General features: G+C 37.3%; 2 protein-coding genes and 1 pseudogene across 3 annotated transcripts; 2 read left to right on the top strand and 1 right to left on the bottom strand.

Annotated features, from left to right (window-relative positions):
- The first annotated feature begins 927 nt into the window (after positions 1 to 927).
- On the top strand, positions 928 to 3,360 carry LOC148727434 (uncharacterized; annotated as a pseudogene). Its single transcript, XR_015990139.1, has 2 exons — positions 928 to 1,811; positions 2,670 to 3,360. The product of XR_015990139.1 is annotated as an uncharacterized LOC148727434 (transcript).
- A 3,545-nt stretch (positions 3,361 to 6,905) lies between these two features.
- LOC111330794 (alpha-(1,3)-fucosyltransferase fut-3) lies at positions 6,906 to 8,470 on the top strand. Its single transcript, XM_022935744.2, has one exon. The coding sequence runs from the start codon at positions 7,045 to 7,047 to the stop codon at positions 8,266 to 8,268; it is 1,224 nt and encodes a 407-aa protein (XP_022791479.1). The 5' UTR covers positions 6,906 to 7,044; the 3' UTR covers positions 8,269 to 8,470.
- A 2,059-nt stretch (positions 8,471 to 10,529) lies between these two features.
- Positions 10,530 to 18,552, bottom strand: LOC111330800 (alkaline ceramidase 3). Its single transcript, XM_022935756.2, has 12 exons — positions 18,305 to 18,552; positions 17,372 to 17,482; positions 16,080 to 16,132; positions 15,677 to 15,729; positions 15,213 to 15,294; positions 14,588 to 14,623; positions 14,351 to 14,406; positions 12,552 to 12,596; positions 12,364 to 12,420; positions 11,822 to 11,926; positions 10,898 to 10,943; positions 10,530 to 10,803 (listed from the first exon to the last, which is right to left on the bottom strand). Exons 1-12 carry the CDS (start codon positions 18,414 to 18,416, stop codon positions 10,672 to 10,674), a joined length of 888 nt encoding a protein of 295 aa, XP_022791491.1. The 5' UTR covers positions 18,417 to 18,552; the 3' UTR covers positions 10,530 to 10,671.
- Positions 18,553 to 18,563: the final 11 nt, after the last annotated feature.

Genomic DNA, 18,563 nt, shown 5'->3' with positions numbered 1-18,563 from the left:
CTCGATACGAACGGATGCCGACGATATTAAACACCACAAAATATTCCGCTTGCATCATACGCGTTGGTGTTCATCTTGTTCTTGCTTGCTACCGTAGTCCCGCAGTCGACATAAACGGTAACCTTTTAGAATACCCAACTGGCTAATTTTCTTGTATTTCACATCTTTTAAGCTTCCACATAGTTGATTACAATGCTTTATTTCAGGATATTTTGTAGGGCAGTCAATTACCTCATAAGTGGCAAAAATAACTTATTTCAAACCATACAATACTATGACCTTCATTAACAAAGGCGGCCCGCACCTTTACATCTCGGTTTCAATCATTTATATCACAACTTCCCTATTGCTTGCGTTTGATAGGGCTGTCAATTACCTCATAAGTGGCAAATATAACTTAGTTCAAACCATACAATACTATGAAGTTCACTAACAAAGGCGGGCCGCACTATTCCCTACTCGATCCATGCTAATTTCAGTAGATTATAATCGTTCTGGCCTTCAATATCAAAATGTACGCTGTATCCAAACTCAAAAAACAGCACGAACAGACATGGATCAACCTTCAGAAAAGGCTGAATTCGTTCCAGTTCCCGCACCACTAGCTATTTCCCAACGAAGATGTTTATCAATTTGTGAAGAATAAGGCCGTCTCCTTCGGAAGCTGCGAAGGATATTTTATTCCTTCGTTGCTAACAACTACGGGCTTCATACTGGCATCCAACAACGCTCAAGTTAACATCACCACACACAAGCAACCATTATACATATTTTCTATATTTGTGGGCTACCCCGGAACGGGTAAGTTCAATTGGAATCTTTTTCACTTGCACTTTTACTTCTCGTAGTACCCTTGCCCTCAGCACGCCAATAGGTTTTCAGCACTTAATCTCGCTGTAGGTTCAATCAAAATCTAAAAGAGCTTCTATTATGAGGCTACCTATCAAATTTTTGTTACTTTTGTATCATAAAGGAAAATCTTCTGCTATCCAGTATGCAGCCCAGGATCCACTGGAAAATCTAGGCTTAACCGACGCCATAATAAGCAAAACCACCTCGTCGGGACTGGTAAAACTTCTTGCGAAGAAGAAGAAAGGAATGATTCTCTCTCCAGAGATCTTCCACATATTAAACAAGCTTCTTAAGTCCGATGAAGACAATGCTACCGGAGATATCCAGCTTCTCTGCAAACTATTTTCGGGCGAGCGGTGCTCATATCACTTCTCTACAGAGGAAAGCAGACTGATCCTTCCAAATACGCCCTTCTGTCTCCTTGGTTCCACGCAACTGGTAAATGCTGCCAAACTGATCGCACGCATGGATCAAGGACACGGCCTAGTGGATAGAATCCTTCTTGCCACCCCACTTGCCTTTCGTCCAACCCTTATTGAAATGGAGGCAGCCACCAATCATTTATCCACCGAGGTATTAAGTGACTTCTCTGAACAAAAAAAATAGATGAACTTCATATATTCATTGCATCTGAAATGTTTGAGAACATAAATGGAATTGACGAAAAAGTTGAATTCATCTTCGACGAAGGAGGGAAGGAGCTACTCAGGGAGAAAGTGGAAGAGTTCGTAAATGAGGTCAATGAAGCCATCAGAAACGGGAAAGTGCCACCCAAATCAAAGACGCCAGAACTTATTCCGAGAATAGCTTGCGCTCTACATGTCTTTAATCACGCCATGGAAGAACCATTGGCCGGTGTACCCTCGTCACAACCTGATACAACGATATCCAAAACAACACTGGAAAGTGCAGAATCTTTCGTGAATCACCTCGAGACACAGAAGGAAATACTCTGTCAGGTTAACAATGAAACAAAAACTTGCATTTTTCTTTAATTACCTTTATTGTGCGCACATTCCAATTATTCTTAGTAGAAACTCGGCCTTGTCCTATTGGAAATCCGCTTATTTCATTTGTTCTATAAATGTATTCTATTCGCCGATAGAAAATGATGGCGTGCTCAAAGCTTTTTGAATGGTTTATTCACATCTTAGAGAGCTTTGCACTTGAGTTTAGACAGTAGACATTAATTAATGCATTTCCCTTAGTTTTCCATTACACCGTTTAGCGAATGGGGGGCGAATTTTTTTCCGCGCTTTTTCTGTTTTTTTTTTTTTTTTTTTTTTTTTTTGGTCATTGGCCAATGTGATACGATTGGTTTTGTTTTTCTAATCCAATTTTAAAACTATTCTGCTACGTTTCCTCAGTCACTCACGAACTAAATAACTATTACCACAGGTAATCCAGGCTCACTTTTTGCGTCACTTACGCATGTTTAATTAGAGAGAACATAATTATGGGGAGAAGTTTAGTTCTTGAAATTCACTTGAAAATGGAAATATACCTTCATGAAACTTACCATGTGGCGAGTATTTTTTCTCCCTAATATGTACAGGAAGTTTAGGCAATAATAATCTTCTTAATCCTTTCCTTCATAGTTGGGAGGAATTTCCATACCTAAACTTCGCCCTATATGTTCTCTCTATTTAAAATTGTTTACGTGACACAAATAGTTAGCCTGGGTCACCTTCATATTACCAGAAATGCAGTAACGTTTTTTCCGACTATTGTAATGGATAATTCATTGGTAAGAGGCGAAAATTAACTTTCTCAAGTTTACTTGCATTGTTTTAAATTAGTTTCTTCTCCTTTTTCAGTTTCTTAAAGAAGTCACAAACGCAGCTTGTGATTAAAGCATCGATCAGCCTACCACAAAAACGATCAGGGACAACGTCTTAATGACCCAAGGCCCTGTGCTATCCTATCGCTCCTTCAAACATGGCAAAAGATCAGCGCGTGCAATTGCCGAAAGTGAATTTAACACCGCTACAGAATCATTAATGCAAGATGGCTTTGGAAGAATTGTGGAATTTAGAATACCTAGAGCAAAAAGCACGTGCAAGGTATTCATTGTGAAAAGCAAGCCAAACCCTTGGCCGAACTGTACGGATGTCAGTGTAAACGAATTTGAAAATGCCTTTGCCAAGCCTCTACATAATGATATCACAGTTCCAATGAGAAAATATCTTAAGGACAATAATCACATCTCAAATTAGCAACATTTAAATAAAATCAGTTTCTATAGGACAAGCAGAAATAAGTTAAGAAAAACAAACACCTTCATAGCACTAAATTTAGATTTCCTTTTTAAGATTAATGTTTCAAAAACCATTTCATTGAATGGAAACGTTTTCGCTTTTAACATTGGAATTTAATACCTGCTTTTCAAAAATAACATTTCAGTAAAAGTACCTTTTCTGACATTCTAAGTATAGTTTTTATTCTATGTTTGTATTTCATTGTATTTTTAAACCGGTAGAATTAAATTAAAAATTACCTTCGTTGCGATGCTTGTTTACACTACTTTATCTTAAAACGATACTTTTTGCGCGCCGGCTCCACATAAAAAAATCAAATAAAAGTAAAAAATAAAGGGCCCACCCGGTATAGGTATGTAAAGTTAATAAGCTTCCATCGAGTTTGGGAATTTAGACGGCCGTAGCACTTCATTCTAGTGCTTAGCTCATTGCTTATTAAACGAGTTGCGTATTCAAGGAGTGCCAAAAAACACTTCAAACTGGGTTTCGGTTTAGGGTTAGGCTTAGGGTTAGGGCTAGGGTTAGGGTTAGGTTTTAGGCTTTTAACATGTTTCTTTTTAGGGTTTTAGCGAATGGCAATTTAGTTTAGAGCTCGCTTTATTACTTATTCAAGGACTGCGGGACTGCGGACCGCGGTAGCAGTTCAGTTTAACACCTAGTTTAATACTTATTCATCCACGGCTGGAGTGCGGACCGCGGTAGCAAGTCAGTTTAAAAATTAGTTACCTTATTATTAGTCTCCCTCGCAGCCGTTTTTTCGGATGTCACGCAACGCTCCCCCAAAAAGAACTTTTGCGTTGCGTGACATCCGAAAAAACGGCTGCGAGGGAGACTACCTTATTATAGGAAATTAACAATGCATGTAATTAACGCGAATTTCAAAAATTCGCGTTAATTTTATGTATCTTAATTTACCTCATTGTTAATTAAAATGACGCTAATTGAAAGCATCGTTATTTAAAGACACCTTTATTATAAGCAAAGCTACAATTCCTCCACGTCACCGTCAGAGTCGGTTGACGCATCATCATTTAATATTAAGTTTAAAATGTCCTTAGATTCATCAGTGTAGCGATCGTCTTCTCCGAGGGGATAACTCACTTCTTCAAATTTCTTGCGCAAAATGTCTATCGCATTTTTGTCATCCCATTTCACGGTCATCGCAATAGGTATTTCTAATCCACCTTGTACAAGTGGAGATGGCTTACATTTTATCGCTGTGACCTCTCCTTTTATGACAGCTTCTCTCTGCAGTGCGTGCCAAATATATCGACTCAATTCTATTGGAATATGTCCGACCGTAGAAGGAAATATGGTTCCTGACAATATTGTTTGCCCAGCAACTGCAAACTGGTCGTGTTTATTGTCTTTCTCTTGCTTGAACGTGAGCTGTTGCTTTAAAAATGATTTCCAGCTTGTGCGATACACGTGATAACCTCTTAAAGCAGTGTTGAATTTCAATGTGGGAACGGCTTCATCCGTAATTGTACCACTAATTATTTCACTGGCCTACTGAAATGAAGAACCGAGCTCTTTAGGCTTGTACAGCGATTACCTTTATCTTCAATGGTCAACAGTTTTCCGGTCTGAGAGGGAACACGTGAAGACTGGAATTTGTGAACCTGTGAGGACACATGCCGTTTTCGAGACGGAAAGCCACTAAAGTGCAAGATGTGATTTGATTGGTGGATTTCGATCCTTCATGTTCAATTTTATATGAGCGGGGAAAGCCACAACTTAAGCGCAAATGCACCAGACATGTCAATCCTAATGTATTTCACAAGAGAGGGATCAAATACACAAGGCATTATTCTTCCTAGCAGTGAAGAATCTGGATTTTTTCATTCAGAATATGTCAGCATAGTCATAGAAGTGCAGTCTATGCCACAAGACAAGGGAAAGAGAAAGATCTACCGCGAAGATGAGAAAATTAAAATTGCCAAATATGCCAATAGCCATGGGACCGTAAACGCTATAAAACAGTTTAGACAAGACTTCTCAAACCTGACTGCACTCTACGACCCTGGGTGGCGAAGTATCGACTTGAAGCGAAAAAGACGAGTTCGAGTGACTGTATTCAAATCTCTGAGAGAAGAGGGAGACCTTTACTGCTGCCTGATGAGCTTGACAGAAAGCTCCGAGCGTTCATTGTCAGCACAAGGACTGCAGGAGGGACTATCAACAAGCATGTTATTTATGGCATTTTGATGGGTCTCATTAAGAGTGATCTCGGAAGATATGGTCAGTATTTAAATTTTGTGATGACCAACGGTTGGTTACAGTCCCTGTACCAGAGAATGAACTTGACTCGAAGGATTGTAACCACGTCAAGGCCTGCTATCACCAAAGCAACTTGGCTCGAAGTAAAGGCAACGTTTCTACATGATATAGTGTCCGCTATAGTTGAAGATGAAATTCCCGATGAACTTATTCTAAATGTTGACCAAACACCGTCTAAGTTCGTACCCACGGATAACGTCACGATGGCAGAGAAGAGTTCTAAGCATGTATCCAGATATGGGAGTAGTGACAAACGTGGAATTACTGTTACTTTGGCGGAAACGTTAAGTGGACAAATATTATTGGTAAGACAAGCCGTTCACTGCCGCATGTCGAATTTCCAGCCGGGTTCTTTTTGAGTTACAATGAAAAGCACTGGAGTAACGTAGCCGAAACAATGGCTCTGGTAAATAAAATAGTTTACCCGTATGTCACTAAAGTCAAAGAAGAGTTAGGCCTCCCCGAAACTCAAAAGGCATTGCTAGTATGGCATGCGTTCAAGGCACAAAGTACAGATAAAGTCTTGAGCGAGCTGGAAAGGCTAAACATAAACGTTGTCGCAGTACCAAAGAACATGGCTCATCTATTGCAGCCTTTGGATCTAACAACAAACGGATCTGTCAAGAAGATGGAGAAGCTTGGTTTCAGTGACTATTTTACATCCACTATCACTGAAACATTGGAGAAAGACCCGCAAAGAGATGTCACCACAATCGAGGTGGATCTGAAGCTTTCAACACTGAAGCCAATCCACGCCAAGCTATTTATGAGTATATATGAATTCCTGCAAGGCGAAAAGGGGAGGAAAATCATCTTGAATGGATGGAAAGCTGCAGGAATAACGGAGGCAGTAGAAAGCGCCAGGAAGGGGCGCATTCCAACCCTGGATCCATTCATGCCATAGTATCTTATGTTTTTTGCCGGAAATAAAGAGCAAATTTTGTTGTTGGCCGTTGTTGTTTTCTAACGAAATGAGTGCGAAAAATATTAAATTCACGTTTTAATTATGCAACGTACCGCACGGAAATTCGCGTTAATTAAATGTATGTAAACATAACTTTTGGAAAATTCGCGTTAATTTTATGACGCGTAAATTTTGTTCGCGTTATTAACATGCTTCGTTATATTCCTATAATAAGGCATAGTTAGTAGACTTATTCATCGGCTGCGCGAGTGCGGACCGCGGTAGCATTTGAGTTTAAAAATTACATTACTACATATTCATCTACTTCGGTAGTTCGGATAGCGGTAGCACTTCATTTTAACGCTTCATTTCATACATATTTATCCACTTCGGCACTGCGGACCGCGGTAGCACTTCAGTTTAAAAATTAGTTTAATACTTATTCATCCACTGCGGGAGTGCGGACCGCGGTAGCACGTACACTGTAAGTTTAAAAATTACTTTACTACTTATTTATCCACTTCGGTAGTGCGGACCGCGTTTGCACTTGACTTTATAAATTAGTTTACTACTTATTCATCGACTTCGGTATGGCGGACAGCGGTACCACTTTATTCTTTATCTGAGCAAGTACATTTTATATGTTAGCCGACTGCGGACCACGGGACCACTCGATTTATAAAGGGCGTGAGTGGCCGGGTATTCTGAAATTGCTCCCCACAACCTAGTGTAAATGAAAAAGTTCCTAGAATGTGCATCAGAAGATTCAAAAGAAGAGTATCACAACTGACCATATGGATCCGTTCCACGCTATTGCTGGCCTTGTTTCTTCTTTTATTACTCTTCTCGATCCAAACACTGAGGAATGAAACAAGCTATCCGCGATTTGAGCCTTGGTTTTGTAACAACTTGACAGAAGTCACTTCCAATCAAACTTGCATCAGTAATGGAACCAAAACCATTTTGTTCTACACTCCTTGGTTCAATGCGAAGCCATGGCCCAGAATCGACTCGACGGAAGAGTATCTTTCGGAATGTCCTACAAAAAAATGCCACCTAACCTATGATGTGTACGATATACGAAAAAGTGATCTCATTATCTTTCATGCCGGAGATATGCCAGCTTATGTTAAATCCAAAGAAATTCAACAGATTCACAGGTACCGGTGCCCACAGCAAAGAATGGCGTTTTTAAACCAAGAGTCCATTGTAAATGACCCGGATTTAGAGCTCCTTCTTTCCTTGCCGGAGGGATTCTTTAACTGGACAATAACTTTCAAAAGGGAGTCAGATTTTCATTTTCCTTATGCACATTATATTCCCTTGCCGTCTTCCGAGAGACCAGCAAAAATTGCTGACTATGCAGTTGGGAAAACAAAGTTAGTATCATGGGCTGTGTCACGATGTGGAAGAACACGAGATAAGTACGTAAAAACACTTCTTAAATACATCAAGGTTGATGTTTATGGCCACTGTTCGGGTATCTTTGGCCAAGACAATCGATGTCCGCGATCAAGCAATTGCGACGATCTTTTCAGCTCGTATAAATTTTACCTGGCATTTGAAAACAGCGTGTGTACTGACTACATCACCGAGAAATTTTGGCGAACACTTGGTTGGAATTCAGTGCCTATAACATTGACAAGAGATTTCTACACACCAGATATAGTCCCTCCAGGCTCGTTTATCAGTGTACAAGACTTTCCATCTGTTAAGGCTTTGGCAGAATACTTGTTATACCTAGACAAAAATGATACTGCTTATAATGAATACTTTAAGTGGAAAAAAGAATTTGCCTATAAAAGGAAATTGAGGTTTCGGTATGCAGCTTGTGATATATGTGATGCTCTTCACAATGAATGCCTCAAACCCAAATTTTATAAAGATGTATTCAAGACTTTTTGGAATGATGATGTTGACTGCAAAAAAGGAGAGGATGAACTTTTACAACTTATAGAAAAAGAGGAAGGATGATAGTGTATGTTGAAGATCTGTTGATTTTCAACTGTAACTTCCAGTACCTCCAGCTAAACCAACATAAGTGGATCACTGGTGTGAATAATTGGGAGAATTTATTTATTCAATTTATTCACAGCTATATTTAACACTGGCTGCCGCCCAGTTCAGTTGGAAGTTGGTTTGAATGGGGACCAGCTGACCTACAAACGGTACACACCTTATGCTAGGGATAATTACTGACCTAAGAATGGGGTCTATGCTCTAAAATCCATGGTAGTTTATCAATTTTCTTGTGCGGGATGTAATTCCGGTTATATTGGCAAAACTAGATGCCACTTCTCTACTAGGATAAAGGAGCACACGGAAAGCAATAAAAACTCGCATATTTTTAAGCATTTTAACACATCTCTTTCTTGTAAGAACAAATACTCCCTTTCTTGCTTTAGTATTCCGGTTTCTGCCAACAACTCAATTGATTAAAAACTCAAAGAAGCTTTTTTCTTATAAATAACATCAAACCTTAACTTAACAAACAATTACAGCATTATAACACTTCTCTAGCATTTTAGTTCACACCTTCAATTTCATGTTTGTTGTCATGCTGTAATTAGTACCCACTTTTGTATTACATCATACTGTAAATATTTTATTCATCTACTTGTCTGTTATATAATTACTCACATTCAGTTACTCATTGATTGAAGATTGCATAAGCATGCCGAAACATGTCTCTAAAAAAAAGTTGTATATTTCTTACAATATTGATCCTACTTGCTACTACTACAACCTTATGGAAATATTGAAAAGTTGAAAATTTCTCAACTTTGGCTCTGACCTTTTAGTACAGCTAAAAAATATGACACTTTTTGAGACAGTTTTTCATAGTTCTTTATTCCTTTACTTTAACAATGGTAGCCACCCTTGTGTACAATAAATATTGATAGAATTGGACCAAACTTTAATTCAAAATACAGCTTCAATGATAAAACACTTGCAACATAACTGTTATGTCTTCCTTCTTTGTACTTTGCAAGGAAGACTATGAAAATTTAAACAAAGCAAAACATACAGAATTTAATATTTTGAAGAGAATAGACAAGAAAAAGAAAATATACTCATGGTTTTATCATATGATACTTTTTATCTTTCTGGAAATAAACTGACCTAAGTATTAACAAATCTTTATCAAGCACACACTAGGGACAATAACAACTTTAAGTGTAATAAGTAATGAAAGAATTACATTTTATTTTTATTCTTATAGAAACTTATCCCTATTGTAATGATGATGTTGGAAAAGAGAACAAACGGTTTGTCTTAGACTACTATTTTGATCTAAATATTCTCATTTGTAATTGACACTTGAGTACCCATAATTTTGAAAACTATCTTAAAATTTCATGTAAAAATTTTTGCCCCTTATACAAACTCTGCAATTTATCAAAAGTTACTAGCATAGTAAAATATGTTACCCCTAATTCTGCCCTTACCATAATTACAATAATTGTATGATATTAACTTAAAAGATTTAAATTATACAGTTGTAGGTGCCACAAATGTGAGAAATTTTACTTGTAACTTAAGGCAATTTATTATAAATATATGACCACTTTGAGGTGACATCACTATCTCATTTATTAAGCAATACAATGCTGGGTGGAGGCCTTTTGGTTTGGCTAAAACACAGGAAACTAACCTACAAAATACCACTGAAGATTTGAGGTTGTGAATTTTAAAATGTTCAGTGTAGACTTGGTACCAAGAAAAGTCATCCAAACTAAGTGTTTTAATTGAGTACATCTGTGTTTTGTATCACTGAAAGTTTAAAGATTTGAAGGGGTGTGAGGAATAATGTATCAATCAGCAGCTTCCCCGTGGGGCCCACCCTCAGGGCAGCCAAGGAAACCCAGGGGTATTTGTTGAGATTATCAGATATTTTTTGCCCAAGGGTGTGGGGGAAAATATCACTTTTGTTCAGAGATTGCACCCCAGGGAGCAGACCCTGAGGATTATGCTAGTCAGTGGTACACCCTATCTACTATTCCTGGATGTTGTTTGAGATGTACACTTTGCGCCCCTCTCACACAAGATTTAGGACTTAAATTATCCTTGTCCATAAAATTCGTAACAGTTGTGCATTAATGAAACACTGGCCCTTACTGTTGCACCCAGGGGGTGGAAGATTTGTAAGAATTCCTCTGGGCTATACCTAGGGGGGACATGATGTTTGAATGGGCATTTGGACAAATCCCCCCAGGGTCCCTGGGATAGGCCCCTGGGGGAAGCAGCTGATTGATGCAAAAGGCCCTAAGTGACTCTTCAGATTCTCCTAATACAAGAAAATTTGGGAGAAGAATCTAGCAGCAAAACAGCACTTCCTTGGGGCTTTTCTCCAAGCTCCCTTTCATTTACACTGAGTCACTTCAACACCTTTATTATCAGACCAAATAACAAAAGAAAAATTGTAGCACTATGGGTTACAGTTGGAAGAACATCTTTTTCTGAAGATTCCCATGATGGATAAACAAATGGAAGCCATCCATGACAGAGCTGAAAAAACAATGTTTCACATTTTCATCAGAAAGAAGCCAAATTTCTGTCCGGAATTTCATTCATTATCAATTTGTTATTATTGAGAACCAACCTTGATGTGTGTTACTCTTCCAAGACATCGTAACCTGATATCTATGCTGCAAATGAAATAAACAGAAAAAATTCAAAGACAACTTTCAAACTAGCCAAGTAGATGATTAACTTGTATCAAATTGTTTATCAAGATCATAAGATAAGAAGGTAGTGGAAGGATTCTTTTTTTGGCAATCAGAGATGAAACCATATCATATCACTAATGAAGCACCTGGAATAACCCAACCCCTTTAAAAGGTCCCCCTGTCGATGACCCCATGAAAAGGTATACCCATCCACTGACTCTTTACTACAAAGTAAACAAGGAAAAGAGTGTATGAAATTTAAGTTCTTTTAGAATTGGGGGTTGAGAGTGAGGTTGTCGATAAAACATAAAACTTCTTGCTCATTTTTCTTAGCAGGAATTTGCTTACATGTCTTTTTTATCTTTCAGGAAAAAGTTGAAAAGGCCAAAGCCCTCAAATAATTGTTATAACATAACCAAAGTAAAGCGCGTGCTCTGATTGGTCAATTTAGCATCCCCCATTTGCCCATTGGTGTACGCTGCTGACGTGAGCAAATGCAAAGACTTTTTTTCCGCACGCGCTTGTTTTTTCTGATCACGTAAGATTTGTTAAATAAAAGGGAACTCTAGTTACAATGTATCAATGTTGTGTTATAAAACAAATGGTAAACACCACAGCGTACACTATTGAGTTATGGATGCACTTGGGAGGTTTACTAAGCACTCAATAAGCTAGAGTCGCTCTCAGCTATTGCCTCGAGCGACTCTTACGCTTCTTTCGTGCTTAGCAACCTCCCGCGTGTATCCATAACTCAATAGTGTACGCTGTGATGTTTACCATTTGTTAATTGTTTCACATCTAGTTACCTCCTATGGACATTTCTAATGGTTCAATACTCAACAAACACTAATACCAACCTAAAAAGAACGTGATAGTAAGACCCTATGGCAGCCAAAGTGTGCCATATTGCATGCAGCTGTGTGAAAGGTCTAATAGGTGCAAACGTTACATTTCTTATTTCCCTGAAAAAAATTAAACAATTAAATACATTTTCAGGTATTGCTCCTGAGCAGAAATCTTCCACGTTCACACTTCACCCAACTAATCACAACAACACAGGGTTGAGGGATGTGTCAAAAGCCAGAGTCTAAAAAGAGCCAGAAAAGTTTACATGCGAAACTTAATCTCTGACCCATAGCTGCTAGAGTTCATTGTCTGATGCATAAAAGTGGCAATGACCCTTGCTCTTATTCTCAGTTGGGATATTAATTTAATAAAGTAAAGGATAAGTTTCAAGTGAAGTCTGCATTCAAAATTTTTCCGATGTATATCAGTTTCAGAAAAAATTAGTTACTCGATAATTTAAAGCTATGTCATATTTGGTTTTCTGATGAATAATTTGTGTTATATGCTTGATAAGAAGAAAAGTTAAAGGTGTTGACCAGAAGTAGGTTCTTACCTTACAGATGGACAGAAGTTATTGTCAATGTTCCAAAACATAAATCCAATAGCATAGCTAGAGGCAAAGTTAACAACAATGGTTTGTTATGCCTTCTGCCGATACTACTCTCATTGTTATCATCATCATTACCATCATCATTTTCATGCTCATAAAACTGTTTAGAACTTCACAATAAAACTCCTTACCTTGCAAGGGATATGCTCAAAAGTTTTTTTGAACCTTTGTGTTTTCTATTATATTAAATAAAAAATAACATTAAACAACATTTTGGGGAGCTGAGCTAATACAAATAGGTTAATTGACCACTCCCTATAGGGCTTTTCAGGGCCAATTAAGTTTAAGATCAGACGTCAGCATTATCAGGTGCCTCTGGCAGCCGCTTCAGTCCATGTAACGACCTCATCTTCCCACCCATCCCACCCCAGGGGAGGACATCCACCATACAGTAATCTTGTGCAGGGGAAATTAACGCCTCCTACCCCTAACCCTGCAGGAGACGGGGCCTAAGGTTTAGTTTGTCCTTATCCAAAAAGACTAGAATATCTATCAATTTTTTGATATTATAGAAAGGTAGCAAATTCTCCTTAGTTATTTTAAGACCATAAGTATTGGTCCGGCCGGGGCTGAAACCCTCGACCTCCCGCACAACACAATCCAGCTTTCTAACCAACTGAGCTAACTGGGAGGTGTGAGCTAACTGGGAGGCGTGAGCTAACTGGGAGGCGTGAGCTAACTGGGAGGCGTGAGCTAACTGGGAGGCATGAGTTAACTGAGAGGTGTGAGCTAACTGGGAAGTGGCAAAACAAAGTTATAGTTATACATGACTTGTATGACTACACAAGACTAGCAATGCACAGCTCCTGCAATTTCTATTTAATTTTAAAAAGATGTAGTAATGCATAGCACTGGAACTGAAATTGAAAAGTAAAGGTAATGAAATTCTAACCCTTCTAAAAATGTACAGGAGAGATCAGGGTGATGAAAATTGGACAATGAGGAGATGACAACCCACTATTCACTGCTTTCAAGTCAGGTTAAAGTTTGCAGAATTGAATTTGGTAGAGGAAAGAAACCCAGAGAGCTTTGAGAATAACTCTGCTCCATTCCTAATCCTCTGATTTGTATGTTGGACAAGACAAGCAATGACCAGGCATATTCCAACCTTGTTGCACATGTTTCGTCCCATAACAGAAGAAACTACACACTGCCTATTCTGAATGGAATGCTATGTACCTCATCACTTATTAAGTTATACCCTTGCATTTTGTAAATTAATTCAGTCTGCCAACACCAATATACTCACCATCTCATAATTCAATTTAATAATAAGTTCTTATATAGCGCATTAAAATTTAATAATAAATTTAAAAAAACCATTTAAAAAAACCACAGCCTAATTGTAACCCTTAGGAGTGACAGATCATGTGTACTAACGGCACCTGCAGTTGAGTGTTGATCGATACCAGCAATCAACACTCGACTGCATTTAACAATTATTCGCCGAAGGCGAGGTGAATATCATTGAATAATCCCTGAGACGAAGTCGAGGGCATTATTCGACAATATTCACCGAACCTGAGGCGAAGAATTGTTTTAGTATAATTTCAGAACCGATCAACAGAGAAATCTCTAAAATCATAACACATTAGTAACATTTTATATAAGCCGCGTGGAGCGGTTTATATAGCGTCATATATGGAACCGCTCGACCAATCAGATTGCTGGAAACTCTTTGCTCAGCTCTAATTTCTACCTTTAACATCACCCCTGAATAAACCATTAAGGTCAGAAGTTAAAGCAAATCATCTTTAACTAACAAAGTTCTTGATTGTTAAACAAATTCTCCTTGTCAGCACCTTAAGAAATATAGAGAAAAGTATGGAGAATGTACATACTGATGATAAGGTGTGAAGGGATGATGAGGTGTGAAGAGCTAATAATGTAGATCCCAAAATAAAATTATATGACACATTAACTGACTTACCTAAAAGCCATACTAGTTTTGACAACAAGCGTAGCAACCAGAATACCATAGGCCCACTAGGAAGAAAATGAAAAACACACTAACACTTTTGAAATGTAATTTTTCAAGAGTTTTCTAAGTTATGCTTGATTATCAATTAATTAATATAAATCAACTCTACACAAGTTCATAGACATTAATTTGAATCTATCTGGAGAAGTTTTTGTACAGCTCAATGTCATAGAACACATACTGTACCTGAAATATTAGAGGGTTTACCACAGTCAAGTAGACCTGGAGACAAAAGTATAATGATCCAAGGTTTAGCTCAATTGTTAAGTTCTCTCTTTATTATATTGAGATTTAAAAATTCCATAATTGAAGTCCATCATTTTGCTTAGCTTGTACCAGATTTGCTCTGACATTTTGCTTATATTTAACATATTACTAGCAGTATATAAAAATCTTTAATACAAGGTCAATTTTTGAAATTAGTCTTATAAATCATGTCACTTTAATTTAAAGCTTTTAAATGGCTTGGTATGATTATAATTACATCAATTTGCATTTCCAAACTATGTGCTCTATACCTGTTATGAAAATGGGTCGCTGGAGAGTTCAGAGAAAGGAGGAAGGGTTAATTTGTAAAGAACTCAACTCACAAAAGGATGTAATAACAAAATAAGAAGTTTCAATAGATGCAGTTTGGAGAGAGGAGAGAGGAAAGGACTCGATATAACCAAAAAAAAAAGCTACAAGTGGGGAAAGAATGTTTTCTGACATAAACACTTCTTTTTACTGTTTTGCCTTCCCCTTGCATTGTTAAATATAATGTTGTCTCAACTTTCAGCTAGGCTCACAAAGCTTAATGGTAACATCTTACCAGAGTGATCATGGCACAACAGACAATAAGACATAAAGTGAGAGTTTGGTTGTGGTCCCTTGGACGGTGAGAACAATGACAACTAAGGTAAGAAGAAAGAATTAAAAATTATTGATAATGTGAAGTCTTTAAAGGTTACTCAGCATTTTTTTTAAATTCTTTTTTCAATAAACATGAATTACATATCATTTTGTTACTTCTTTGACAATGTTCTGAATCAAAGTTAATATTATAATTTAAATTAATGATTAATTCAAGAGAACTTGAGATTTCAGCCCTAATTCAACTTTTAATTTCGCGGTGCAAGAAATTAAAAAAAGGTAATGAGGATTATATGGTTGATAGAACCCTCAAGAGGACAGGTATGGATTTAAATTGCCAGAGAATTTGAAGCACACATTCGAAACAAAATAACCAGGTGAGCATTAGAAAAACATTATTCAGAAGTAAAATATATTACTTACATGCAGAATATCAACACGCAAGTTCCATAAATCATTGGAAGCTCATCGAGTAGCTGTCAAGATAACAAAATATAGATTACTGGATAATAATTATTAATACAATGGGATTTCCTTAAGAATCATGACCTCCTATTGTGGTTAATTAATGCAATTGTTCAAAACCATTTTTCAACTTTGTTTTAATTTGTCAATTAATAAATAATTTTTATTTTCTTATGCTTGTTGGGTATGAGCCCATGTTTGCAGCTAACTTGGTGTTTAACAACTCATTGGTTGTCTTCCTTTTCATATTCAGAGAAAGCTCACACTATAAAAACCTGTGTGGGAGCAGCACTAACTGAATAGATAAATAATAACTGGTTCAATCAACTAGTAAGATGTTGATTAGTCAGCAGAATCTTACCTGCATTTCATACAACAGAGTGGCATGAAAACATAATGACCCTATTCCTACAACTGAAATAAACATTTTATAATCAATGATTATGATGAACAATTCTTCACAAAAAGTGACTTAAAATATCTCTACAAAAATGTAGCTAAGGGAATAACTGTTTAGCAGATGCAATGTTGGTAAGCCATCACATGCCACCTAATTCAAAAGCAATAATATCCAATGGAAGAGCCCACCATGACCATGATCGACCAATACAAAACTCAAGAGATTTCAAGAAATAAATTTTTGTCACATTCTCTGTTTTAAATGTAACTGGAAAATATATTTCAAATAATAATGCTCTCCATTGTGGTTTCTTTGCAGTTGGTCACATTATTTTTGAGAGATGATGTATCACACAGGGAACATATGGTGGGCAAAAGTTCAAGTTTCTTTTGTTTGTCATTTAACAAAATAACTCTTAATAAAAAGGTGGCCAAAGGAAAGTTGAGTCATATAACCTAGTAAATGTTTCTCAAATGAACTAATTAGTTTAGTTAAAGAAAAAACCTCCTGGGGAAACATTTTGAAAAAACTTACAAGAACAAATATCATGCAAAATAAGAAATGTCACAAAATTTGACATAAAGGTGGCTATGCCCATAGCCTTTTAAACACACTTTGCTAGGAGACATGAGTTCTAAGTTAATTATCAGTTAGTGTATTTTTCCATTATTGATTGCACAGCTGGCTCAACAACAAACAGCCTTTAGCTGAACATAAAGCCAAATCATCAATTAAAGCCAACCTCTCAGCAATATACTGTCACCTGACCATATGGCGGTCACTGATTTTAATTTCAAAGACAAGTCTAAAATTTTTGTTTGTTTTCTATCTCTGTGCATATCTAAATTAAAATTATGAGCAAGTTAATTGTCTTGAGGCCAGCTGAAATTCTGAATTTTAATTTAAGAGCTCCCAACCTTTCAATAGACCTTGGATTTCAGGTGTGTGCAAATGAGGGCAAAGTGCAGGACAAAACAATAAGAAGTGATCTGGTTTATTCCCTCAAGTTCCTAAGAAGTAAGTCTCTTTATATTTTGCCCTCTCGTCAGGGCCACATTTTCAGTGTTACCAAAGAAGTCCTTGAAACCGTAACATTTCAGATATCAGGGGAATTAATGGAATGGATACAGTCATGATCATATTTTGATATTAAAAAGAAAAAAAAAAGGTTAAAGGCCTCATCTTGAGCCTACTCCTTCATAACAGGATAGAGTTAATTAAGAAAAATTTGAGCTTAATCCCACAAAGATTACCTAACAATGATACAAACGCCAAAGTGTAGCGTCTCTCTATTTTATATTCCCATGTTAAAACTGCTCCAAAGAAAGGTGGAATTAAAAAAGCCCAATTGCTTATTGTGTTCCCTAGACAAGACAAAAAAAGAACAAAAAGTTATTAAGTGAATACTGCATGACACATTATACCTGACAAGGGAGAAGAGTACAAAACAACCCAAGCCGCCTGCGTGGTTATTATTTTGTTTCGTTTTGTTTTTGTTTTTGTTTTCAATTGGGATTAGTTGTCCTAAGGTACATATCAGTTACAAAATCAATATAACGGAACAGCTATTGCTGAGGAAAATTTGAATAATTTCAATCTCTACTTAAGGCCAGTACGTTAGGACCCTAATCAAAGATTACCAAAACAAAGAATGAAAGAAAAATGATATTCGGTTTGGAAGCAAGACTAAATTATATTGTTACATAAGCTACGACAGCTTTCAAGTGGGAGTTAATAGAAAACAACATCCGGACGCTGTGTGAAACACAATGAAATTTAGTACTTTTCTACGATATTCAACTTCACAGCTTAACACCTCTGGCCATGGTTTATCTATCAATACTTGATCACCTTTTCCACTTAAAATGTCGGATTTCGAGGATTCTTTCATAATGAAGTAGAATTTTTCAAAAAAATGAGGTAGCGTGTAGTATAATACCACCTTTTTCAAAACAACCAAAAATCCCTCTGATCGGAACGTAACTATTTTGGGTGCTTAACACCGTGCGATCGAACACGTGTAAGATGTAAACAACGCTAGCAGATTATGTCCAGCTAAAAAGCAACACAATGCTTTGAGGGTATTTTTATTTTGAAACAATGTGGTGCAAACCGTCTTAATCGCTGGTAAGCGGCTACAACCCCAGATCAACAGCTGCGCGTTATGAATGCTAAATTGCACTTACAGAACTCTGCTAGGTATGATGTCACAACGTAGTTTTCCTCGCACCAATCGATGGTAGATGTTGCTTCGCCCCAGAATCCTTCGTCATTGCCACTGGTCGAAATAGGTGCCATTTTCAGTATCACCCACGCTGTGCAAGTCGATCTATTAGCTCAAGAGTAATTGCGCACCGGTAATATACCCTCACGCCCCTAAACGTCTCATTTAAATTCATCGCCATGGAAAATGTTTCCTTCAAATACAACTTCGTTTCCGCTGGC

This window comes from Stylophora pistillata, chromosome 7 (genome assembly GCF_964205215.1).
Source record: "Stylophora pistillata chromosome 7, jaStyPist1.2, whole genome shotgun sequence".
In the NCBI taxonomy this organism is placed as follows: Eukaryota; Metazoa; Cnidaria; class Anthozoa; order Scleractinia; family Pocilloporidae; genus Stylophora; species Stylophora pistillata.
Note: the sequence above shows the minus strand (reverse complement) of the source record. Positions and strands in the feature narration are given on the sequence as shown.

What these genes read in the sequence shown, in the direction of transcription:
- LOC111330800 (XM_022935756.2), bottom strand. Translation starts at nt 18,416, where the DNA reads ATGGCACCTATTTCGACCAGTGGCAATGACGAAGGATTCTGGGGCGAA. An exon ending in GTTGTGCCATGATCACTCTG is followed by an intron (nt 14,624 to 15,212) that starts GTAAGATGTTAC and finishes TTTTGTCTCCAG; the next exon opens with GTCTACTTGACTGTGGTAAA. An exon ending in TAAACCCTCTAATATTTCAG is followed by an intron (nt 14,407 to 14,587) that starts GTACAGTATGTG and finishes TTTTCTTCCTAG; the next exon opens with TGGGCCTATGGTATTCTGGT.
- LOC111330794 (XM_022935744.2), top strand. Translation starts at nt 7,045, where the DNA reads ATGTGCATCAGAAGATTCAAAAGAAGAGTATCACAACTGACCATATGG.